This window comes from Terrapene carolina, unplaced genomic scaffold, assembly GCF_002925995.2.
Source record: "Terrapene carolina triunguis isolate 2854851 unplaced genomic scaffold, T_m_triunguis-2.0 Scaffold374, whole genome shotgun sequence".
Classification (NCBI taxonomy): domain Eukaryota; kingdom Metazoa; phylum Chordata; order Testudines; family Emydidae; genus Terrapene; species Terrapene triunguis.
In genome coordinates, this window is record NW_020664725.1 from 14,583,684 (window position 1) to 14,610,230 (window position 26,547).

The following is a 26,547-nucleotide window of genomic DNA, read 5'->3' on the forward strand; positions in this document are numbered from 1 at the left end:
TGAACCCAGGAGCATGTGTAGCTAGAGACACTTTCAGAACCTTTCAGTTTCCCTCCCAAACCCACCAAGGTCAGATTGCAAAGGCCCTTAACTCATGGTGGTGAATGGTTACTCTCAGGAGTAGTTCCTCTGAAGACAATGGGATTGTTCATGAAAGCAACTACTGCTTATCAGTGTGAGTCAGTGGCTTATGATCTTGCTTTATAGTGAAGTTATTGTCCTTTAGAGTGATGGCTGAGACTTAGAACCTAATACACAACTCTGCCTCAACGCAGAGTCGTAAGGGAAGGGGGAAGCCAGGATGGCCAATGAAAAGTAGTTTCCCTCCCTGTTTGGTTAAACCCATGCTACAGGGGCCAAATTCAGCCTGAAGGTCTAACTCTGATGACTTCACTGGAGTTATACCAGGGATGGACATGGCTCCAGCGGCCTTCTCTTTCACCTTGTCCTTGTGCCACTATATGAATGACACCATCACCCTGCAGCTAACTTTGTACAATAACTTGTAACTTGGAGATGAAAATCCCGGCAGGTGGACATGGCTTTGAATGGTGACGATGGGTACCCTTTGAATCATAGCACGCACGTACCATGCAAGACAAGGTGTCATTTATTTTTTCCTCTCTTTATTTATGGGGTTTTTTTTTGGCTTGGGCTTCTGTTCAATTCATCCTATTTTTTCATATTGACATTTGTGTTATGACACCATATGTGATACAGGTTTCCATTCTCCTCCTGCACCCACTTCCCCTGGACCCATATGTCTGTAGATATCGGATCTTGTATGATGGCAGAACCTTCTTAGCCCAGTTGGCACCTCTCTAAGGCTTTGTCTGAAGGCTTCAGCCATTTGATACTGGACTGGTCAGCTGGAGGTGATGGCAAAGCCATTGCATGGAGTTCCTGTGAGCTCTGGCTTTCTGGCTCCTATTGCAAAGCAGAAAAGATGTCGGTGTCTTTGGTGAGAATTGTATCAATGACGTTAACGTGTGCGCAACCAGCACAGTGACCAATCACTGTCCACCGCTGGCTCTGCTAATGTCCACAATTAATGCACTGGAGGTCAGTTGGCCACAGGCAGGTATCAAATGAGTGTGTCTTAGTTTTTGCTTCTGTATCTTCAAACACAGTGTGAGAGTACCTCTTAAAACTGCCCTTTGGGTTGATCTCGGAGTCCAAGGTCACCTTAAGAATAAGAGAGAGCATCCCACTTGAAGCCACCCATTACGTCCCAGCTATAAGGGTGCGTAGGTACAGCACTGTCTTAACACCATAGGCCTCCTCATGACTCCCTATTCGCCTGTGTGTGTGTGTATGTGGTGTGTGCATGGCATCATCTTGCTCTCAGGCTTTATTTAGCAATGGAGGATCTTCATGAAGGCCTTGCGGAACTCAATGTTGAAGGTGGTGTAAATAATTGGGTTGACGGCGCTGTTGACATACCCGAGCCATGTGAAGGCACTGTACATCGCCGGTGGAATGATGCAGTTGCAATGCATGTTCAGGATGTGGGTGATGAAAAAGGGGAGCCAGCATATGATGAAAACACCTGGGAAATAAGGAAAGAATCGGGTTTGATTGCACTGAGCTGTCATTTTAACCCTGGAAGATTTGTGCAGCTGCTCACAATCCAACAATTAAGCCCCTTATGGTGGTAAAAGAAAGTTGCTTCCCAAGTGTAGGTCTTGGGTCTTGCTATCATATTTTTAAAGCCGTGGCCCTTAAGTATCTAAGCACTATATGTTTTCTCAGCTGTTGTAAGTTGATTGACTTCAAAGCAGTTATGCCAGCAGAGAATCTGGCCCTCAGGGTTGTCAATCCTGTTTCTGACTTCCCTGCCATTTGGAATGTAATTGGGATGCATTGTAAATCATATGAGCCCCTTGCCAGCCATTGCCAATCAGCACCTATTATTCCCCAGAGTTGGGCAACACCCTGAGTTAGATGAGGTGGTCCTCCTATGCTGCTCTGAGAGGGAGAACCTTGGCTGGCCTTCCTACTGGTGGCATGCTACCTGGCTGCAGGGCCGGCTCCAGGGTTTTGGCCGCCCCAAGCAGGCAAAAAAAAAAAAAAGCCGCGATCGCGATCTGCGGCGACAATTCAGTGGGAGGTCCTTCGCTCCGAGCGGGAGTGAGGGACCGTCCGCCGAATTGCCGCCGAATAGCTGGACGTGCCGCCCGTCTCCAGAGTGGCCGCCCCAAGCACCTGCTTGCCAGGCCGGTGCCTGGAGCTGGTCCTGCCTGTCTGCATGGGTGTTTCCCCTAACTTATCCAGGGAAACCTGCAATAAGGCCCTCACCTTCAGTACACAACAGTATGTCTCCTGAGACCATTTTAAAGTATCCTCAGCCCGCCTCCTTTCACTTTGCATCTTTGTCCTTATTTGACACTTCCTTCTTCGCTCCATGCATTGCCCACTATGCTCCTTGTATTTCCCCACATGTTCCACCAGCAAATGCATTTTTCTCTGCCTATGTGACAAACAAAATAGTCCTCACTGGACATTCCCATTAAAAGACCAGTCCTGGGAAGCCAATGGGCCACAAAGGAGGCCAAATTGAGCTCTTACCAAGCACAATGGCTAGCATCTGGGTGGCTTTCTTTTCCTTCTGCTGCGAGAGTTTCCTCCTGCTCAGGGTCTTGAGGGAAGTCCTTGTCTTGCCGTTGGGCATGGACTGGATCTCAAAGGCCTTGGCCGTCTTTGGGTTGTCTTTGGCATGCCCATTCTTCTCCGCTTTCGTGGGGCTGTCTAAGGGCAAATCCAGGGTGGAATTGATGCACTGGTTGGAAGTGGCTGGCATAACCAATTGGTGGTTACTCAGCAGGGCTGGTTTGTGTTTGGTTTTTTCAGGGGGGCTGGTACTGGACACCATCTCCATCTCCTCCACGTGATTCACTGCCTCCTGGACAAGGATCAAAACCCCCCAACATAAAGATAGATAAATATGTAATTGGGGCAAAGGAGTGATACTGTCTTCTGTCAAGGGAGCAGGGGTACTTCTTGATGAAGAGATGAACTTCAGTTCAACTCCCCATCTCCTCCTTTGAAGAGATGGTCAGGGGAGGGGCTATAAATTGGCTGCGTGGGAGGCAGAGAGGGGAGAATGCCTTTGGGAAGGATGGGGTGATAGGACAAGATGGAAGCTCCAAACTGGGGGAGTGTTTCTGTTGGCTCATTTCTTTGCTTATGTTCCCTTATTTGTATCCCTTTTTGGTGAACATTATTCTGGAAGGAACTGGCCTTTCTGACTCTGACAATGCTTATTTGGTGGTTCTGAGTCGTTCCGCTATCTTATAGGGCTTATCAAGGGGAGAACCTACCAGCCTCCGATCTAGAGCTGGCTGAAGATTTTCTATCAGAAGGACGTTTAAATGGAAGATGGCTTTTTTCCCCCCCTAAACAGAAATATTCCTGGGAAATGTCCATTTTCAATTATCTTATTCAGGTTTTCATAACAAACCAAAAGGAATTCATGTCTCAAAATATAAAAAACACCTAGAAGGAAAATAAAAAGAACCCCAAATTGATTACTGCCTTAAAAATCATGATATTTTTAACAATCTCATGGTGTTTGGGGGAGGTGAAGGAACTGAGTCCTGGTATTTTAACTCTGGAGTTGGCGATACTGCAGTTCAAATAGCTGGCTTCCTTTGGGGAAAGGGAAGAGTGCCCTTTAAGTTTTTATGCTGCATAGGAATTCCCTTTGTTAACACAGAACTTTTCTTTCTTAGGCTAGGGGAAAAAACCCACCCTAAATTCATTCTGCACCACGCAAAGGCAAAGGGAGAAAGTGCTTGTGCTGGAGAGTTGACAGTCCTCTGTAACACTTACCACTTTCCGCTTATTAACTGGGAAACTCCCGTTGGACTTGACAATGACAGTGCAGAGCTTCACATCTTCTGGATGAGTGCATTTGTCCTAAGGGGGCAAACATCAGCACACAGGTCACACAAGCAGATGGGAATTAGGAGGGGAGCTGACAAGAGGGATGTGGCAATTTAAACACAGGGCACTGAGCAGAAACAAATAGCTGTGACTACGAAGGTAAGAAGTCTGGAAAATTACTCCGAGGAGTGAATGATGGTGGTTCCCAGGGACTCTCAGCTCTTTTCTCACCATGAGAAAGACACTTTAAGGACCTTTGTAGCTCCTCAATCCAGCCTCACCTCTCTGTCTCCATATTGCTCTGCTTGACTAGAACCTGGCTTTTGAGGGAAATGCTGAGAGACAGTTTGGAGATGGCTCCTCTCCAGTTACAAGTCCATATTAATCATTTCTCACTTCCTACTAAAATGGGAATTTGTGACAAGTGTCCTCACAGCCCACGCACACTTTGCTGGACTCTGCTAACGTGTGTGCCTCAAGGCACCATCATCCGTCGCGGGTGTGTCATGCCAGCCATGCGCCGTGCAGGACAGACACGCATGCACTGCGTGTGAAGTATCAAGAGCTGTGTTCTTACATGTGTCTGTCTGGGGCTGCCATCGCTGTAGTGCTAGAGCACATCCCAAAGGTTTTCTTGTCCGGGAGCCATGTTGAAGTTGCTAGCTAGTGGACATCCCTGCAAGAGGGCAATAGCCGTCCCTGTGGATACTACCGTAGTGGCAAGTCATCTGCACAACAATCTATTGCTCAGTACCGTAACGTGGGCAGACACCAGCTACCACCACTGCCACATTTGAAGAGAAAGGAAAGAGTCAACCAGCTCAGCCCTACATGTAAAAGGTGGCCGGGAAAGAAGGAAGTGGGAGGTTGTTGAAGTCCTTGATTGAAGTTTTGAAAACTGCATAGGGATTTTGATCATAGGACTGGAAGGGACCTCGAGGGGTCATCTAGTCCAGTCGCCTGCAGGATTAAGTATTATCTAGACCATCCCTGACAGGTGCTCATCTAACCTGCTTCTAACCTAATCTTGTATCTTCTATTAATTTTAAAACTAAATTCCCTGGGCTGCTTTGAAAGACCCAACCCTTGTTATTGTAGCCCACAGAGCTAGCTTAAAGATATTTAATTTTCTCTTACAGGATTCAGGCCTCTAGGTTTCTTGCGTTGTGCTAAATAAAATCTCTTCCAGTTAGCTCTCCGGGCTACAGTTTGAAGGAATAAATTCCAACAGGATGGTGAAAGATTGTGTCCACCACGCGGTCATGGAGCAGAGGGACCTACTCTGAGTGAAAGAATAAAAGTACCCTAGCTTCAAGCCCTTGCTGGATATCTTAAACCCAACTGAGACTCTGCAGAGCTGAAGCAAACATGGGTTGCTTGGGTGAAGCAAATCCGACCACAGACTTGCTGATGAAACATCCTTGGAGGTCAGAAAAGATCTGGGAAGCTTCCGCCAGTGTCCTGGGGTACCCCCATGTCCATCCAGGACTCCCAAAAGGCATAAGACACACTATCCATCCTCACAATCCACCGTTTCATTCAGACCAAACAGTGTCATTGGGGAGGGAATGGGGGAAGTGTCAGGAAAATAATGTGAGCAGGAAGGAAAGAAGATGGCGATTGGGAGAGGGGGATGGGGTCTGGTTACCTTCAGCGGTACCTGCGTGTCAGAGTCCAGGCCGTGGATGTTGCGCTTGGTGTTGACGCGCTTCCTGCGTTTCCGGAGCACTACGTAAATCTGTACGTATACCAGCAGGGTGACAATGAAGGGAGCGTAGAAGGAGACGATAGAGGAATACACAACAAAGGCAGGATTGGCAATGATACACTCATTCTTGGCTGGAAGACACAAGAGATTGCAGGAGCATCGTCCCAACTGTTAGGAGCTAGAACCAGCATTTCTCTCTCTCACCCTCTCACCACTGGAGCCACAAGAACATGGGAACAGCTGCTCTCCCATCTTTCTCCCGAAATAATTTCCAAACCAAGAGAGGGATTGTCACAATGAGGCATATACCCAACTCCGCCTGCAAGTCCATGGGAGCTGGGTGTCTCGGCCCCCTAGGCTCCTTTGAAAATCACAGGCCAAGCCCTAATCCAAGGGAAAACCGATTTATTTCTCACGCAAGTATAAGGTGCTGGATTGAGAGCTGGAGACTGAAATTCTCTAGCTAGCCACACGATTGCAGAGGTGCAAACTTCCCAGACCCGCTCCCCACCAAGGAGCCTCATCTCCAGCTGCAGGAATTGAGAGGGGAGTGCAGTCTCTATAGCTCTGTCAGTCCTTGGGCTCTCTTTTAAGACTGCCTAATAGCTATTATTGGAGGGGGAAGGGTTCTGCTGTGGACATCTGTCCAACAGGAACGGGGCTGAGACCAGCTCCCTTTAAATGGATCACCAAGAGGTGAGTCTAGAACTGATGCGTGATCATTTGCTACCAACCTGAGCCAAACTCAGAGCCGTGACCTGTACGTGAAAGGCTCCATCATTCCCATACCATAGACCATCCAGTTTCCCTAAAATAAAGGTGGTTGAATAGGAGTGTGTCTTATGCTGCTGTGCCAGTGGAGCTGTCTGGTTATTTGTAAGGTGCCCATCATTGTGGTAGATTTTAAGACGTAAGGGTATCTCTTCTTTTTGGGTGCTGATGCTGGCTAGTGCTATGCATGTTTCTTCTACAGAAGCCTGAGGACAAACATCAACCCTGATTGATTGGGGGATATAGGCCTGGCAGAGCAAGAGTTGCAACAGATTCAGGGCTGTTTGATTGGCAGAGGTGCGCATGCACCTAAATCTTAAAACCTAGTATTCATTATTCAGCCATGTTAATTCCTTCCCTATAACACAAAGTTCTCTGGGACCCAGTGAGGCGGAAGAGAGCATGAAACGCACACAGTAGCCAGCCGCAGATGACCGTATGCTCACCTGTGTTGTTGAGACCAAACAGAAGTGGGCAGGAGATGGCGAAGGACAGGACCCAGACCACGGAGATCATGACAGTGACTCTGCGCCTGGAGCTGTAGCGTGTGTTATAAAGCATGGGCATTGCTACTGCGGTGTACCTGCATGCCGCGTGGAGACAAAGACCCTGCATGTTATTTCGCTGCCAGTGCTGAGAGACCATCTGCGACTGGACAGTTAGTAAATCTGGAAAATTGCACCAGAGAGACCACAGGGGCAGGTTCAGCTATAGAAGATCTCCAGGAACTGAGATGTCTAAGCTGGAAGGAACCCGCTCTCTTGTCTCTGCAGCCCTTGCTTTGGAAGGTTTGAGGGTGGAGCCCATTTGATGTGGTTTTCAATGCCCCTCCTCTGAAGAGAAGACAGCGATGCTGTAGCCTAATGCACCTTCTCCAGATTATTGCTGCTCCACTGGTGTCTGCTCCATCATTTTGAAAAGTGAGCAGACGCACGTTCACTAACAAGTGATTTTGTGCAATTCACGTTCCTACCAGCCACACCGAGCTGGACAGGACCTTCCTTCTGCCCCCAGAGAGATCTCACCTGTCAATGCTGATGGCACAGAGGTTGAGGATGCTGGCAGTACACATCATAACGTCCAGGGTGACAAAGATGTCACAGTGGATCCGGCTAAATCTCCACTCACCGACCACCTTGGAGAAGAGAGAGAAAATTGGAAAAAGGCATTCGTTCAAGCAGCCAGGACGAGAGAGTCTAAGGGCCAATTCTGCTCTTAGTGTAGAGATTAATTTTGCTGGCTTCAGTGAAGTTGTGCTGGTTTAAATGAGAGCAGAATTTGGGCCATAGACGTTAGAGAGGGATTCAGGTCACATCCTGTCAATACCCCGCTGAGCCAGTGCAGGATTTTTTGCTATTTATATCTTCTAGTGCTTTGTCCTGTCTAGCTTGAAAAGTCCCAAGTGATGGCGTTTGACCAGGAGACTGAGCTGCGAACCAGTAGGATCTCATCCTTTGTAATTTCCCCTGCGATTGAGCCTGATTTTACCTCTCTTAATTCCATTCTATTGCTCTACATTCCCATTAGGCAACCCACATGACAGATACAAACCTAGGACCAAAGAAAATGCTACTTCCATTGATGTCCAATGAGTTGACTCAGTTATGCTGTGAAGGCCAAAATTATAACAGGATTTTTAAAAAAGAACTAGATAACTTCATGGAGGATAGGTCCACCAATGGCTATCAGCCAAGATGGTCAGGGACGTAACCAGAGCTGGCTCCAGGTTTTTTGCCGCCCCAAGCGCAAAAAAAAAAAAAAAAAAAGCCGTAATGCCACCCCTTGAAAAGGGCCACCCCAAGCACATGCTTGGAACGCTGATGCCTAGAGCCGGCCCTGGACGTAATGCCATGCTCTGAGTGTCCCTAGCCTCTGTTTGCCAGAAGCTGGGAGTGGATGATGGGATGGATCACTGGAAGATTGTCTGTTCTGGTCATTCCCTCTGAAGCATCTGGCACTGGCCACTGTCAGAGACAGGATACTGGGCTAGATGGACCATTGGTCTGACCCACTACGGCCATTCTTATGCAAGGACTTAACTGGGGCCTTAAAATGTTACAACAAAATTGTATCATAACTAATGCCTAATAATTAATAAATTAAGCTAGCAAAATGTGAATATTTTTAAAAGATTTTTTTTGGTGCTCAACAAAGTGCAGTAATGGAAATAGCACAGGAGAAGCCTATTGTTTCTGCATATATAAAAATAGAAGAAATAATTCACACATTACACATTCTTATGAATGAAGATGGATTAAATTCATAACAAAAGATCTTTGACACACATTATGTTACATAACAAAGATAGAGGACTAATTATAATATTTCCAGTCACTAGCAGCTCTGTTCTCATCTTTTCTCTTGTTACTAAAACCAAATTTTGCAATTAAGTTTAATGGTGAGTAGTGCAACTATTGTATCCAGTGTGCAAATAGAAAAGCATATTTCCCTTTAATACAAATAAATAAGTCTTACTGCATTTGGAACTGGAATGAATAAGATATCTATTCTTCAGAGTGATTTCTGCTTTCTAACCTATAACCATAGGCAATATGAAGTGAAGGAGGGAGAGATAGAGGCTGCATTAAAGGCTGAATGATAGATGAACACTCATTTAAAAAAATACCATTTAAAGGGCACAGTCATATAAATAAGTTGGCTTGATTAGAATTTGCCTGAAGGCAAAGATTTGCCAGCCAGGTAGAACCCAGAGCTGCAATCAGCTGCTTGCAAAAAAAAACGAAACGAATTTGAGTTCACTGAGGATGCAGTGAGATTAGTGCAGCGTTTGTCCTCCAGCACAGTGAAGTGTGAGGCTGCGTATGGATGAAAGAACTTCAAAAGTTTGGCAGGGCTGGGATATATGCTTCTATTAGAGATGATTGAAAAATGTCACTTCCAGCATGTCAACATTTGTTCTTATCCCAAGTCAGAACGAAAGTTGAAAGACTGTAACTTTTTGGAGAATGCTGGAGGGCTGCAAAGAGGGGAGAGTCCTCTCCAAAGAGTCTTTGATTTTACCCCGTGAAAATAATCATCTGCGGTCAGATCTTCAGCTACCCTGAGCTTATACTTTGCAGCTGGAGCCAGGAATGTCACTCTGGATCATCAGTCTGTTCTCTACATCCTGGGCCACTTTAAGGCTGTTTGACGTTATTCTGGCTGCAATGGTCCTATAGGACAGCAGCTGAGGATCTGGCCTTAAATGGTTATTTTCACTGAATGAAGACTGTATGGAGAGGAATCTCTCTGCTCTTGCATCCTGGATCCAGTTACCCTCCATCCCACACATGCCGGTACATCCCCTAACCAAAGCTGAGAGAGTGCATTATTTTTAATGGGAATTAGGCATCTGGATCCTCTTGTTGGTACTGAAAATCTTAGCCTCAGATTGTTGACCGCCACACCTACTACAGAGATGGTCCCATCTGCTCTGGTGACCCTGGTAATTCTTTTGCTCTGGATTCTTGGGTCTCTGATCCTTTCTCTGAGCCCCACAGCCTGAGCTCCAGGAGTTTGCCTAATGTCTCCCGAGACTCTCTGAGATGGGATGGGTTTATGAGTCGTATTTGAGAGATCCCTGTTCTAGCTGCAGTAGTGTAAAGGATATTGGGATCTGCTTCTTTGGCAGCTTTAAACCGTAAGCCATCAGCCCCTTTTATCTGTTGGACACAAGTGCCTCTGGGGATTCCCAGCATCCATGGTGAATGCACTTGTCCCCGTTCAAATATCAGAGAAACATTCAGGAAAAGCATTGGAAGATCCCAATGCATCAGGGTGAGTCACATGGCTAGAGGGATGCAGAGGGGCCATTGTGTCAACAACGAATCACAGCTACAGTCATACACACGGGCTTGCTTTCAGTCTACTCTCTAGATTTATGAAGCAGAGGTTCCCAGCAGGAACCATGTATCCATGAGCTCATAGAAAGCAAAGGATTTATACCCCATCTTATGTCAGCTCTGCTTGGTTCTTCCAGTTGAAAAGGACGGGTGAGAAACCCATAAGCCAAGCCCGAAATGATGGGATCTCACAGAGTGAGCTTCCATTTAAAGTGGATTGTTGTGGACCTGGTTTAGAACAGCACAAACCAATCCCAGGGGCATTAACCACAATCACAGCCTGCCAGTGGTCATGTTAATGAGGCTTAGCACATGCACAATGCTTTACATTTCCAAGTGCCGTACAAACGTTAATTAACTAGGGTGATGATTAATAATGTGGCTTCTTAACCCTCAGTGAGTTTGTTCTGCTCTGTGCTGTTACATTCACAGGTGAATTATGGCTTCTCTTGTCTGGCCTCCCTCCCCTCCCCCATCCATTTTATCTTTTCCCCTCTTAAATAACCAGTTGCAAATGAACGCCAAGTGAAACAAATTCACAGTCGCTCAGTGCTGAAATTCATGCCAACCGCCACTCACTTCTCAAATCTTTATTTGTTCATTTTTTAAATTTTTGTGTGTGGACACTCTGGAGCTTAGTAGATGCAAGGTCTTGTTCTTTCAAGTTTTCTTGTCAGGTCTAAGTAAACATGATGTACGGCACTGAGAGAGACTGTCTCATTGCGGGGGATCAATACAAATAGGGATTGGGGGGAAAATACAATCTTGAAATTTTCCCAACAGACACAGTTATTATTAAACTGATCTGTAATGAAATACAGGGCACACTGCAGCTGAATCCTCCATAGGATCTGAAAGCTCTGCGGAAAGTGAACTGTTGCTTGTATTGAATGTCAAGTGTTGCAGGACTGGATTTTCCATTTTGTATGAATTTCAGCAACTTCAAAATTTTTCCATTCCAAAATGAACAAAAATAATTAAAAAAAAAATTCCCATGGGGAAAAAAAAATCCTTAAAAAATAGTTTCAGATAAATTGAAATATTTCATTTTGATAAAATAATATAATTTCATTCCAATTTCTATCTTTTAAAACTTTTAAATCGTTTTTAAAATATAAAACAGTGAATTTCACTTCAAAAAGTCATTTTAAAAAGAAATAAAATAAAACATTCTTTTCCAAAAATGTCAAAATGGGATGTTTGGACATCATTGAAACAAGTCGGTTTTGTTTTCTAAATGAAATTTTATCAAAATGGACGCTTTTTAAAGCATTTTGGTTTAGACAAAAATAGCATTTTCTATCCCCCCCCAAACAAAAAAGTTTCAGTGAAAATCTTACAATCGGCTCTGATTGAATGCATGAACCTGACACTGTCTCTCTCCTTCTTCGCATGTCACCATATAGCAGGAAATGATGTTATGGCTCCCATACACTTTTATCTTCTTGATGAACAGGTAGGTTAGTCTTCTTAATGTGCTTCAATTCACTATACAGTTCAGAACAAATTTTCATCATCCAGTTAACCTCAAGTTTGAGTTTTATCTCCTATGTTTAGATCAGGGGTCAGCAACCTTTCAGAAGTGGTGTGCTGAGTCTTCATTTATTCACTCTAATTTAAGGTTTCATGTGCCAATAATACATTTTAACGTTTTTTAGAAGGTCTCTTCTATGTCTATAATATATAACTAAACTATTGTTGTATGTAAAGTAAATAAGGTTTTTAAAATGTTTAAGAAGCTTCATTTAAAATTAAATTAAAATGCAGAGCCCCCCGGACCAGTGGCCAGGACCCGGGCAGTGTGAGTGCCACTGAAAATCAGCTCGCGTGCCGCCTTCGGCACACGTGCCATAGGTTGCCTACCCCTGGTTTAGATGACCAAGACTCTCTGGGCTGCACGCTCCCGACTCCCACCCCACAAAGCAGAGTGCTGATCAGCAGCCTCATGAGAAACAAACATGTTTCCACTTGAGCCCTGGTCTCTGTGGATAACGCCAGTGCAATGAAAAGCATTTTATTCCTTCACATACATAAAAATGCCATTTCCCTCCCTTTTTTGCCAAGGCTGAGAATTTTTTTTGTACAACTCTTGTTATCACTCAAGGTCTTCATGTGGCCTTAATCACTGTAGTATCTGAGGGCCTCCCAGTTTTCAGTAGATTTGATCTGCACAACACCTCTTTGGGGTACGGAACTATCCTTCCACCCATATCTTTTCACCGATCCTTTGTTGCCATAAGAATAACAACTCAAGATCAAGTTTCCAGACACCCATACACTGAAGCTCCCTGCAGCAACCTGACCTATAAGAATGCAAACCCTAGATCTGTCCAGAGACATCAGCACTGATTCTATCAGCTGGGGAGAATTAGGAATTAGCACTTTTTTGAAAACTATCCAAATTCAGCAAAGCTGCCAGCAACCTCTTTCCACCCCCACCTCCCCTACCAAGGGCTGCACTTCTCAGAATCCACGTCTGTTTCTCAGCATTCCTGGCTTTTTGGGAAAGGACTTCAAGCTTCAGGAAGGAGTCGCCAAAGAGCCCTGCATATCCACCTGCAGATAACATGGTACCCAGTAAGGCAAATGGAAAGTGCATCTTTGGACTGACAGTAAATATGGTCAGAATATCAGAACAAACTGCAGAATATCTGAAAATAGAAAGAATTTGAGTCCGATTCACCGCTGCCGTGCACTTTGGAGTGTCAGTTACTCCTGTGCAAAGAGAGTGCAAACTGCTGAATTTTCCATTCACACCGAGGGGAGCATAACACACCCACATTGCATAAGGACCACCTGGCAGTAAACCCTAAAGCCGATTTTTCAGGCTTGCCTTTCGCATCACACAAAGCAGATGGGAACTCTGTACCTGCTGCAGCTTGGAACACCAGTCATATGGGGGTGGAAGTCACTCTGCTGAGTTTTATTCAAATACTGATAGCATAGATAGGTCTGAACCCAATACCTCGGTCCCCAGATTATCATCTCCAAACTGAAAAGTTTGACTCAGGATCTGAACTTTGAAGCTATGGCCCACCTTTAATTAATAAGACAAAGGAATGACAGTGTTCTGGCAACCCCCTTCTTGTGCACCTTCCCCATTCCTTGACTCAGAGCCAGCAGAATTGATTCCATGAAGTTCAAGGCACTGGGCATTCACAGAGACTGTGCTAGTTCTGGGGGAAACCCTGCTCAATCCCAGAAACCTGAGCGAAAGCAAGCAGAGCTTTTCACCTCCTCTGTTGATGATCACCTTCATTTTTTTCAACCTAATCTGCATCCCCCTCTCAGTTTCCTCATAGAATTTAAGGCCAGAAGGTACCACCCGATCATCGAATCTGACCTCCTGTATATCATAGGCCACCAGCACCACTCTGAGCCCGTAGAGTAAACCCTACAAATGAAATTAGACCAAAATATCGCAGCCCAGTGGAGACTAGACTGTTCTGTGCCACAGGAAGAAAACAGGAGGGACTGAGGAGCACCAGTAATGCTGGTGATGAAGTGAGATATACCCAGATAATTCTGGCATGTGACCTGCACTCACGCGCTGCAGAGGGAGATGAAACCCACCCAAGGTCACTGCCAATCTCACTGGGGGCAGGGGAGGGGAAATTCCTTCCTGGCCCCACCTATGGTGATCAGTTAATCCCTCAGCATGTGAGCAAGGACCAGCCAGTCAAGCCCCTGAGAGAGAGAATGCTCAGTGCCACCTCAGAATCTTGGCCTTCCCCATCCAATGTCCCACCTCCAGCCAAGGCCACCCTTGATGCTTCAGAGGAAGGAGATAAAAAAAGCCTTCCCAGAATACATTTTGTGTGGGGGTATCCCTTCCTGAACTCTGCTGGAGGCCGGCTGAAACCTTGCATGAGTGTCCATTTAGGCTATGTCTACACTATTGCTACACTACTCCATCAGTGCAGCTCATACACTGGCCAGAAAGCACGCCGCAGAGGCGTGGAATGCCCTCTCCAGAAAGTTTCAAAGCTCTTAGGACTTGTTTTACAAGAGAACCTAAAAGGGAAAACCACCCCCTTACGGAACATGTCCTCCTCTTTCCTGTTTGTTCACTGCCTTAGAGCTGAGCTGCTATTTAAATAGGAGAGGTTACGCTGTGTTAACTCAGGACTCTGCAGGCACTGGGTTGAAATCCATCGGGAGGGTTAATGCATATCCAGTGGGAAATAAGAGGGCCAGACCAAAGCTATTAGAATCAGTAGGTAGCCCCCAAGTCTCATTTGTGCTGCAGAGAATGCCTCCTGAGATCATCTGAGTTTAATCAACTTCAGCAACACTGGCTCTGTCCAATAGCAAGAAATCAATAGCACACTGAGTTGGTAGGAAGAAGAAGAGGAAGAATAAATAGGTCCCTCTACCAGTAGGTGAGTCCCTTTAATTTGGATCATTAGGAAGATGCAATGCTAAGTCAGTGCTAAATCTTCTTGGTACGTTCCTCACCAGGGCTCCCATCACTTGGCATTCTATGGACCTTATATTTAAGGGAAGAGAGAGGAATTCTGTCCAGGTTTCTGTTATGCCTACCCAAGACAAGGCAGGTGCTGTAGTTAGTCCCACGTGCTATGGTAACAACTCCAGTTTGCTTATAATTGAACTGATGACTAAGGCTATGTCTACACTACAAGCTGTGGCTGTGATACTTGCGCTAGTGCTCATCTGAGCTAGCATGCTCACAATCGTCATGTCGCTGTGATCACATGGGCAGTGGCAATGGAACCATGAGCTAGGAGTCCCAAGTAAGTACCCACAGGATGTGGGCGGGTTTGTACTTGGGACGGCTAGCCCTTGCCGTCGCTGCCCGCTAGCTCAGATGAGAGCTAATGTGAGTGGGGTACATGTACAGAAGCTTGGAATCACACCACTAGCTTGTAATGTACATGTAGCAGAAATGGAATCCCTTCCATTTGCCTCCAGCCTTGTAGTGGTTGACGACCAATCACTAATAGAGGTTCTGTAGGGAAAGATACAGACACTGCCAGGGGAGATGAGTTGGGTGACTGCGAAGGTCTGTTCCAGTGCTAACTGACTGCGATTAGATTTTTCTCTCTACTAATTGCAGAAGAAAGATCCCCACATGATGTCTACCTTCTGGGGAGCAGTTTAAGCCGCATGACGTAAAGTGTGAATTAATCTTCATTACGGATTCGACGTCCTGCTGATTTGGGTTTTTCAGTTTTCCTGATGTGCAGTCAAATATCCTGTCTCTTCTTCTTCCCTCCTCCTCTCTCGAGACGCGTTAAAACTGATTTCTGCAGTTCACCAGAACCCACACAGCCTAACCTGGGGGCACAATTAACACCAGCTGCAGTGCATAAATGTGACGAGTGTTTTCAAACAGTTATGAAGGGGCAATGGGCTACACCTATGCTAACATGCATATTAAACTCCCCAAACATTTGTCCTTAATATTAGGTACTAGGTGTGACAAGGTATTGCTGGACATGTATGGGGCATCTGATATGGTTAGGGAAAAAACAAGTAATTTCTCGCTAATTCCACCATGTAAATCAATTGCTTTAACAATCAATTACTCTTACAAACAATCTTGCAGGCCCTGATTCAAGAGAGCACACGTGGAACTTGAGGTATGGGAACAGTTCTCTGAAGGCTTAATCCTGGAAGCTGCTGAGTGTCTGATCCAGCAAAGCACTTAAGCGCGTGCTTAATTTTAAGCACACTCATGTTCCCATTGACTTCAGAGGAACTACCCACCCGCTTAAGGGTAAGCACATGGCTAAATGGTTTGTAGGACTGGGACTAGAGCACTCAGCACTTTGCAGCATCAAGTCCTTGAAGTAACTGGACCTATTCAGGTTACAAAGTAGCAGCCGTGTTAGTCTGTATCCGCAAAAAGAACAGGAGTACTTGTGGCACCTTAGAGACTAACAAATTTATTTCAGCATAAGCTTTCCTGGGCTACAGCCCACTTCTTCGGATGCATCTTTTTGTGGAACTATTCAGATGCTCAAAATTAAGCAAGTGCTTAAGTGTTTTCGTGCATTTGTATGGCAATTAACAAATTCTGATTGTGAATCCATTATCATCCCCACTTCCTTGAATGTGTCTGAGACAAGGCAGGGGCAGTAATATCTTTTATTGGACCAACTTCTGTTGGTGGAAGGTACAAGCTTTCAAGCTACACAGAGCTTTTCTTCAGAAACGTGTACCTTCCACCAACAGAAGTTGGTCCAATAAAAAATATTACCTCCCCTGCCTTGTTCTTTTCATATCCTGGGACCAAGAGGGCTACCACAAAACTGCCAACAACGATTGAAGATATGTGCAATCTTCATTAAAAGAGTTGCAAAATGTGCATGAGATGGGTAATATTAAGAATGAATATTATCTGAAATTGTATAGTTTAATATAGTATTCAATTACAAGTGGAATTTGTACAGAATCTCTCATCTGAGGAGCTCAAAGCACTCTATAAAGATTAAGAGCTAGATTGTACCTTGGACTACCTACTCATGGAGGGGAGTAAAGGGAAGTAAGAACCCTGCATACAACGCTGTGCAGTTACCCGTGGCTCCGGTCTGGGTACACAGGAGCAAGCAGGCTCTGTGTGGGGATGGTGTAGGCAAGCAGCAAATGGGTACTCCTTCTCAAAGCAAGGAGAAAGCACAGGGAGGATTTGTGACTCAGGGTGTGTGTGGGGTGCCAGTGAAGTACAATGCTTCTCAGCGCTGTTCCTCTGGGGCAGTTTATGCACCACCCCTTAATCAATCTAACTAGGGTTACCATATTTCCTCATTTTAAAAAAAAGAGGACACTCCCCTTCCCCGCCCCAACTCTGCCCCTTCTCCGCCCCAACTCTGCCCCCTCCCCTGAGCGCCCCGCATTCCCCCTCCTCCTTCCCAGCCGCGAAACAGCTGCCCGAGCGCTACCGGCTTCACGGTTTGCCGGGCAGCCCCCAGACCTCCAGACCCTGCGCCCCCGGCCGGGCGCTTCCCCTCCCGGGCTCCCGCTGCACTGGGGAAGCGCCCAGCTGGGGGCACAGGGTCTGGAGATCTGGGGTCTGCCCGGCAAACCGTGAAGCCGGTAGTGCTCGGGCAGCTCGGCTCTTCAGCTACACAGAGCTGAGGTGTCTGGGGGGAGCAGCAGCAGCCGCCGCGGGGGAATCCGCCTGCAGCTCGCAGCCTGCGGGAGCCGCAAGGGAAGCAGGGGACTGGGGCAAGGATGCCAGCAAAGCTATTTTCCTGGACCTGTTCGGCTTTTTGGCAATTCCCCCCGGACAGGGATTTGAGGACCAAAAAGCCGGACATGTCCGGGAAAAACTGGACGTATGGTAACCCTACCTAACTGCCCCCCAGGACTCCACCCCCTACCTAAGCCTCCCTGCTCCTTGTCCCCTGACTGCCCCCTCCTGAGACCCTCCCTCCATCCTAACTGGCCCCCTAGGACCCTACCCCCTACCTGTCCCCTGACTGCCCCAACCCTTATCTACACCCCCACTCCCAGACAGACCCCTGGGACTCCCACGCCACATCCAACCACTCCCCACCCCCTGACAGCCCCCCCAGAACTCCCGACCCATCTAAACCCCTCTGCTCCCTGTCTCCTGACTGCCCCCTCCTGGGACCTCTGCTCCTAACTGCCCTCCAGAACCCCACCCCCTACCTAAGCCTCCCTGTTCCTTGTCCCCTAACTGCCCCCTCCTGAGACCTTTCCCCCCACCCTAACTGCCCCCCTAGGACGCTACCTGGTACCTGTCCCCTGACTGCCCAAAACCTTACACCCCCAACTCCCAGATAGCCCCCCCCCGAACTCCCGACCCATCCAACCCTGCTCCCTGTCTCTTGACTGCCCCCTCCAGAACCTCCCTGCCCCTTCTCTGACCCCCTGGCCCCCTTAACGTGCCACTCAGAACAGCATGTCGGGCTCCACGCGCAGCCCAACATGCTGCCGCGCTCCCCCACGGAGCGCATAGCCCGGTTCCCGCCCTCGCAGAGTGCTGCTGAGCCGTGCGCTGGGCAGGGGGAGAAGCTCCAGACTGCCGGAGGCCCGAACGTCCGGTGATCTGCGAATGCAGGGAGGGAGGGAGTGATCTCAGCTGCAGGGGAAAGGAGGGGGAAGCGGAGGAGGGGCTCTCTCTGGCTGCCGGAGCCCAGTGCAAGTGGCACCATCCGGCCGGCTGCCCTGTCAGCCGCGTGCACTCTGCATGGGGGGCAAGTCCAGACATTTACAAATTCCCCCCGAACGCTATTTTTAACTCAGAAAAGCCGGACATGTCTGGGGGAATCCGGACGAATGGTAACCCTAAATCTAACCCTAAGTATTCAAATACCTGGGCAACCCCAGTCTGCTCTTAGTGAAGTGGCAACCAATTGTCTTATAAAGCAAACTCATCTTCCCCACCTAGTGGGGATGCTCTATGTAAATGCTTCCAATCGACTTCAGGGCTGTAGAGTAGATTAAAGGCCAATAACTCAGCAGTGAGTAAATTAAAATCAAGAACCCTGCTGTGAAACATAGATCAGACAGAGGTCTCAGCAAAGGACTTTTCACTTGCAGTCTGAGTGTATTCAGCACTCTTGGCAGTAAGTATTATTTCTGTGTCACCTCTGTAAAGTAAGTAACTAAACTTCTGTAGCACCCTTGAGCCAGCAGAGTACTTAACTTTAAACATGTGAATAATTCCAATGACTTCAGTTAGACTAGTCATGTGCTTAAAGTTAAGCACATGCTTAATTGCTTTGCTGGATTGCAGCCCTGACTTCTTGCTTGTTTTGACTGCAATTTAATTTTCACTTTGTAATTTTGCATGTGTAGAGTTCTCTGGAAAAAACCTCCAGTTTATCTCCAATTACAGGCCCATCTAAAAGAGAGACTATTGAAGGAAATGTCATTTATTTATTTATTTATTTATTTATTTATTTATTTTTCTTGTTAGATGAATTTAGCACCGGTAAATGGTTCCACATGGATACCCCTTGATGTCTACTACTTATTTAGAGACTACAGCAGCTAAGTACCCTTCCTTTCCTCTCACCCAGTGTGCTTTAACCTTAATTGAAGGGATCTTCTCTCGGTGGTCAGAGATAGATGGATGGATGGATGGATGTTCAGTCTCCATAGTTTATTCAATCCTTGGCTTCTCCTGATAGCCAGCAAGCAGAGGCCAATTAGTAATTATTTTGAAGGTGATGTGGACACCTATCCACCAGGAATTAGATTGAGACCCCTCAAAGCTCATTTCACATAGGTCACAGATAGGCATCAGATAGTAACGTGTAACAACTTTTTGGCAACCCAAGTAGAACTTTACCCAGTACTTTAGGCATTGTAGAAGCAACTCATCCCCGTGTAGAAGGCTAGCACAAGGCCCAAGTACAACTTAAATACCACTTAAGCCCTTACGTGGTACATAAAACTTGAGATCATTCTCTGCACAAGAGGTTAATTGCTTAGTATGCTATTCCCTGAGTCTACCAGTCTCCAAAGAAAGTAACATTTTCTCTCTTTGTGTCTGTCTCTCAGGCACGCGCACACAAGTTTTTCTAAAGATTTGAAGAACAAGGGCCTTGTACTTTCTATTATCCTTTCCCACACATTGCACTTCGCTCTTTCTAGCTATTTACGATTTCAAGAATCATTTGATGTCAGCTAAATGCTTGGCAGATTTGGAATATTCCGCTTTCACAGAACACAGTGCCACTCAAACATGGCTCTACATGCAGAGGCACAAAATTCCTTTATACCAAAGTGACACTCTAACTACTGTAATGTGACAAGTAGCTCACTTATGATTCTATTTCTCTTATATATTATGACACAGTAGCTCTGCATTTACATTTTGCACATACAATTGCACATTTTCCCTACTGCTGTGGTTTTTAAGAAATATGCTGTGGTCCTATATGTTTGGTCAATAGTCTATATAGTTTATTCACACAACTCCAATGAAGTGTTAGGGGCCCGTTCTTCTGCTTGGGTATGCGTTGCACATGGCTGTGTATCTTGGAAAATCCATGTCAACTCAAGGTTAGTCCTCGTTGGGGTTTCCCTCAGACCTCTTCCACTTGGTTCCCCAAGAATTCAGAATGCCTGCAGTGTCATGACTCAAGTTCCTTTATTTGGCATACAGCAAACCTACACTGAGTTGATGAGACTCAAGTGTAGAGGGTGGGTATAGTGCATACCACATGTCCAAAGTCATACCGCAAACCTCTTCCTTTATATACATTGACATGTTACATTGCATTTACTATACATGGCATCACGGGTTTTGGGATTGGCTAGTTCACTTTGTACGAACCAATATAGCATGCACTGGCCATGCCTGATTTACTCTTTGCCTCATCTTACATTCCAGGTTTATCTTGCCCATTGTTATCTTGTCCATTGTAAATTGTTCCCTGAGTGTTCCCCTTATCTTAGCTTGTACAGACATTCTGTTTCTAGTCTGCTGATCATTTTACCTCCCTAATCCTGTCTCCTAAGAACTGAGGCCTCACCTATGTCCAGTTACTCATGTCAAGCCAGGCCTACGTTCCTCTGCTTTTGTTTTTCTTTTTTCTGTTAGCATTTGTTTCATTTGCATTAGGCAGTACAGTAATAAACATGTGTGGTGTTCTGTCGCATCTAGTGGCACCGAGACTACTTAGCAAGAGAGATAAAATGAGTCTGTTCTACAGCCGTAGCTAACAGCCACTTGGCTTTTAGCTCATGCTGTAGAGGCTCATGCACTAAGCTCCAAAGATCACAGGTTCGATCCCGCCCGCCGACGACCGGGGTCTGTCAGCATTACAATTGCAGGCTAAATTAATGTTGTCTGAGTTTTAAATTCCTGTTAGCCTTGCAGAACTAGTACATCTATGGGGAAATTATCTGGATTCTCTTCTTTCTTGTGCATACTCAGTAGATTAGTGTACTAAGCACCAGACACACCTGAGCAAACCCATCGAAGACAATGGGACTGCACATGTCACGGAGAACATAATCTGAAGACAGTGGAGCACCCCGGGTATCACAGAGGACCTAATTTGGCCTCCAGAACCTGTGTTTGTGGTGGTGATGATGTGTGAGATAGGAAGGAGCTGGCCTGACTCTCAGATTCTTGGTTGCATTCACAGGGCTGGCAATTAGAAAAATGAGCACATTTGTTTCTTGAAATTACTGAGAGGCAGTTATTATTCTGAATAGAGCCACACTTTAAATAGCTGATTCCCAAGCCACTAATCTTCCACTCTCTGGATATAGGCACCAGACATATTTGGCTTGCAGAGGATATGCTACAAAGCAATGCCACCTACCTCTAGGTAGACTACCCAGGGCATCACCAGAGTCGCCACCAAGAGATCTGCCACGGCCAGGCTCACGATCAGGTAGTTAGTGGTGGTCTGAAGGGCTTTTTCCCTGGACACGGCCATGCACACCAACACGTTGCCGAAGACAATGACGAAGATGAGAAGGGTGAGAAGCATGGCGTAGTAGTTGTAGTGTGGCTTCTGGTCTTCAGTGGACCCATTGAGAGGCTTGCTCCAGTTCCTGTTGCCAATGTCGTCATTGTACCAGGACACGTTCAGGGGATCCATGAAGGTAACAATGCCAGGTTCCAGCTCCACCCTGCCACAAAGAAGAAGCCACATGATACTCAAAAACTGGAGTGTAACGAATCCATCATGCACACACAAGCTCATGGAGGTCAGCTCCATGTTTCTATCATATACGCAAGTAAACCTTGTAGAGGCTATGACACTTACTGGTCTTAGGGTCAAGCCATTGGAGTAGGACTCAGGAGCTCTTGGCTATGTCTGGGTCACTCAGACAAGTCACTTAGGCCAAAATCCTCAACGGGAGTCAGGTGCCTAAATACCGTTGAGGATCTGGGCTTTAATCTCCTTGAACCTGAGTTACACAGGTCCTTAGTGGAGATAATACTTTGCTACCTCACAGACACATTGTGAGGATAAATCCTTTTAGGTCTGAGAGGTGCTCACACCCTACAGTGAAAGTACTTTGCAAGGCAGATAGAACGTAAATAAGTGTATCACTTTTACTCACTGCCGGGTTCCAATGGAATCAGTTGTTATGGTCCCTTCAGCAATAGGTGAAGGGTGAACCTCTATATGGTCAGAGTTTCCCTTGACAGATGCATGAGTGTATTGGAGGCAGATCCCAGGCTTGTCTAACCCTATTTAAGATGGGAAACTCAGATCTTCAAAACCAGACTCCAACGAGAAACTGCAGAACTGGAATTAATTTGCAAACTGGACACCATTAAATTAGGCTTGAATAAAGACTGGGAGTGGATGGGTCATTACACAAACTAAAAACTATTTCCTATGCTAATTTTCCCTCTACTGTTACTCACACCTTCTTGTCAGCTGTTTGAAAGGGCCATCCTGATTATCACTACAAAAGTTGTTTTTCTCCTGCTGATGATAGCCCACCTTAATTGAGTAGTCTCGTTAGAGTTGGTATGGCAGTCCTACTGAATTTTCCACTGCATGCATCCGATGAAGTGGGTTTTAGCCCATGAAAGCTTATACCCAAATAAATTTGTTAGTCTCTAAGGTGCCACAAGTACTCCTCATTCTTTTTTCAGATCTTAAACACTTTTAGAACACCCTTTCTATCGTGCAGTAATTTATCCACCAGTCTTACCCCAGGAAATGCAACCGCTCGGATTTTTTTTTACAAAGCAAACAAAGGTAGCTGAACTTTCCGAACCAATCACCTAACATGCAGGGCCCACAAGTAATCCAGTTCTTGGCTCCCCACACACAAGCTTGCCAATGCACTCAGCCCCAACGCTTCGCAATCCAGATCTGCAGCATCTCTTGTTATTCCATTGATCAGTCTTGTCAAAGCAGATGCACTGTGAAACTGTGATCTTCCGAGGAGGGCAAATATCTCTCAGAAGATTAGGATGAGATCATTCAGGCCCAGATTTTCCAAAGCGCACATAAATTTTGAGCGCCTCCGTTGTTGCGTGCCCAGATTCAGAGGCGTGCTATCTTATTTGCATGGTTCTGAGCCCCACCGCTCGCATTAACTTCCCATGGGAGCCAGAAGTACTGAGTCCCTAGGCATCTGCCCTCTTATTGCCAGACCAACCTGATCCAATGCCTAGACCCCCTTCTCCTATCTAAAGCAGTGAGTTGTCCATCATCCCTTAGCAGTGCTGACCCTGACAGCCTCCATCCACTCCTGTCCACGCTCCCCAAACGTATTGCTGCATCATTGTATTGAAAAGGGACCCAAATAAACCATGACAACTGCATTTAAGGGTCTGTGAACGTTCACTCAGATGGACTCAAGGCTGCAAGGAAATCAAACCAAAAATATCCAGTTACAAGACTGACATTTGAAAGGCTGACTAGCAGCTGGCACCGGAACAAGGAGGAGGCATCAAACCCAGTCAAAGCGCCAGCCCAGCATTCAATCAGAGCAACTCCTAGCGTAGCGAATGCATGAAGCTCCTATTATCTTTCCTGAGTCTTTTTTCCTTTCATGCTTTTTAATGAGATTTCCTTCACTTCACATTGGTTTCTTGCTGCTCGTTAAAATGAACAAGATAACAGAGAAAATATAAATAGGGCATCACTTTCCCAATCCCCGTCTCCTTCCTTCAAAAGGTGTCCTGCTCTGGCTGACCTGCTGGCAACAACCATAATTGCAACAAAATCCCAGGCCCTGACATTCTCTGGTCTCTCTTGATACAAACAGCTGCTGTTCCAGCATGCACTGGAATCTAAGCTGGGAGTTGTTTACCTTGCTTTGACGTGAGACTTCTGGGTTGGACCTATGTGCTTTATTATTTTAGCTAGACTGCAGGCAGACCACTGAGTGCTCCCATCAGTTCTCCTGAGCTGATCAGGATGGGTCGCTGTTTCAGTGGGACACCTTCAAGGATAAACCTTTCAGAAAGACGTATTGGTGCTACGGGGGATGGTACCTGAGTTGTTATTGGACAGACCTGGTTCAGCACTGAGTTAATGTTCACTGAGGTGACATAAGCCTGTGGTCCTCACTCCTGTCCATGTGTGGGCGCTGAATCCTATCTGACATAGGATCCTATGTAGTGCCTGTCAACATAGTATCTACGTGATCCCACCTCGCTAAAGTCAATGGCCAATTGACTTCAACAGTAGCATGGATGGAGTTGTGGTTATTAATGTCCTATGATACTTTTTTTAAAAACTATAAAAGTCGGTGTAAAATCCCCAGTGTGCTGAAATTCTAGTTTTATTACTCCATTCTGCATCCCTACATTCCCCCTGCAGTTTCACCTAGATACAGGAGTTTCGGTCACATTTATGTCCTAAAATGTTGAGTCGTACTTCTGTTTGCCAGCTTGTTGTTATTAAGGGTACGTCTTCACTACCCGCCGGATCGGCGGGTAGTGATCGATCTATTGGGGATCGATTTACCGCGTCTAGTGTAGACGCGATAAATTGATCCCCGATCGCTCTGCCGTCGACTCTGGAACTCCACTGCGGCGAGAGGCGGAAGCGGAGTCGACGGGGGAGCGGCGGCCGTCGATCCTGCGCCGTGAGGACGGGAGGTAAGTCGAACTAAGATACGTCGACTTCAGCTACGGTATTCTCGTAGATGAAGTTGCGTATCATAGGTCGATTCCCCCCCCCTCCCCCAGTGTAGACCAGGCCCAAGTGTAGAAACTAGTGTGAAATGTGTGACAAGAAAATGTCTATCATTTAGATCTGGGGAGCTCGGAATTGCCAATACAAGAGGAGTTCATCAGTCTCTTTAATTTATATATTCCACCATATGCAGTGTCCTACACCAAGTGCTCCAGAACTTATCTTCCCATCTATGCACCAGGACCAGTTAGGCAATGTGTATTCATGGAGTATGGGGACCGCCTACTGGAATCTCATAGTCCTCATCGTACAGTCTGGAAGATAAGATTATCTGTTGCGATACCTTTTTGACCTAACCTCCCAGGCTTGAGCAGTTACCTATGCTGCACTCTCATCACCTTTGCAACCCTGCTCCTTAACATTTGACTTATCAAAGAAGGCAAGCTCCAGAGTGGGCGTTAGTTTAAAATCTTGACCTACCTTAACTTCCATGTGACCCAGAATCCAACTCTTATGGTGTAAAATGCGACTTGCCCGTGACCTGCCCTCCCCAAAGCCAGGCCTCATAGTAATCCTTCCCTGTTAGGGACAGTTCCTTATATTCCTGCACATTCATAACTGCCTGATAATGTTGATGAGGGAATCTTACACACACACAAATGGCAGAAAGAACCCGCATTGCATGGAGCTTTCTTTACCACTTGGCCCTGATGTTCAGAGATGCTGAGCTCTACCATTGCTCCCTGTATCTAGCAGCCAAAGCTCTTTGAGATCCTGAGAGTTTTCTTCAGTGGCTGGCCCCTTCTCAGACCGCATCATTTCAGAACCAACAAGAGGAGATAAGCAAGTAGGTCAATCTTAGGGTTAAGCAGAAGATCTTCACACCACAGATAAAAGCACAGGTATCAGCTGGTCTTTGACAAGCTCCTTATTTCCAGAGGAGACTCTATAATCCACCGAATATCACTCACAAAGGGATCAAAAGGAGCCTCGTTTAGCTCCGAGTCCAATGCTTTTAGTGAAGCCCTGGGCTGCTGGGTTCCCAACTGCACCGACGATGCTGGTGTTTTCAAATTAACATCCTGCTGCCAGTGGCATTTTCTTCCAGCTGGAGCCCTTGTGAGCACCTTGTGGAGAGCAGAAATCTGCTAAAAGGCTTTTATGGGAACAAGGCACCTTACACAGGGCAGCATGGCCCCGGGTTGCTCCAGACACAGCCCCTCGCATCCCACTTCCCACTAAAAATGAGGGGCTTAATACAATGATTGTGCTGCTGAATCATCAGTGGAAAGTGATGTTCTCATCTTGGCAATATTATCCAGGCTAGGGATTGTTCAGACTGTCCAGGGAAGAGCCAAGAGCATTCCAGTATAAGGGGTTTTTTGAGCTGTTTTATTGTTGTTTATTATTTATATTACAGGAGGGGTTAGAGGTGCCCACCAAGTTTGGGGTGTTGCAAAGAAAATTCTGCACCAGTTTCATTACTATTAACCTTCCCATGCTTGTGAACTTGAAATACTGGGTCTGATCCATGAGTGTGTTGCTCTGATTTTATTCTGGTGTAAGCATTTAAATCAGTGGAGGCCCATTAGTATAAGCCAGGAGTAAAGCAGAGGTGAGCCAGGCAATTGTTGTTAAAATGTGTCCCTAATAAAGGCAATAATGCCTGTTCTTAAACCCAACATTTGCCAGTCATTCCTTTTCTTTTAACAGTTGGCAAAGTTGGTTGTTGTGGGGTTTTTTGTTTTAGAAAACAGTTTTAGGACCATTTTTA

General features: G+C 46.1%; 1 protein-coding gene across 2 annotated transcripts; it reads right to left on the reverse strand.

The window, feature by feature from the left end:
- Nucleotides 1-1,355: 1,355 nt before the first annotated feature.
- On the reverse strand, nt 1,356-21,761 carry DRD2 (dopamine receptor D2). 2 transcript variants are annotated; one of them, XM_024217340.1, is made up of 7 exons: nt 21,480-21,761; nt 7,390-7,499; nt 6,811-6,947; nt 5,534-5,724; nt 3,832-3,918; nt 2,569-2,902; nt 1,356-1,549 (listed from the first exon to the last, which is right to left on the reverse strand). In XM_024217340.1, exons 1-7 carry the CDS (start codon nt 21,759-21,761, stop codon nt 1,356-1,358), a joined length of 1,335 nt encoding a protein of 444 aa, XP_024073108.1. The 2 variants fall into 2 exon arrangements, with proteins under 2 accessions (XP_024073108.1, XP_024073109.1); XM_024217341.1 differs by lacking the exon at nt 3,832-3,918.
- Nucleotides 21,762-26,547: the final 4,786 nt, after the last annotated feature.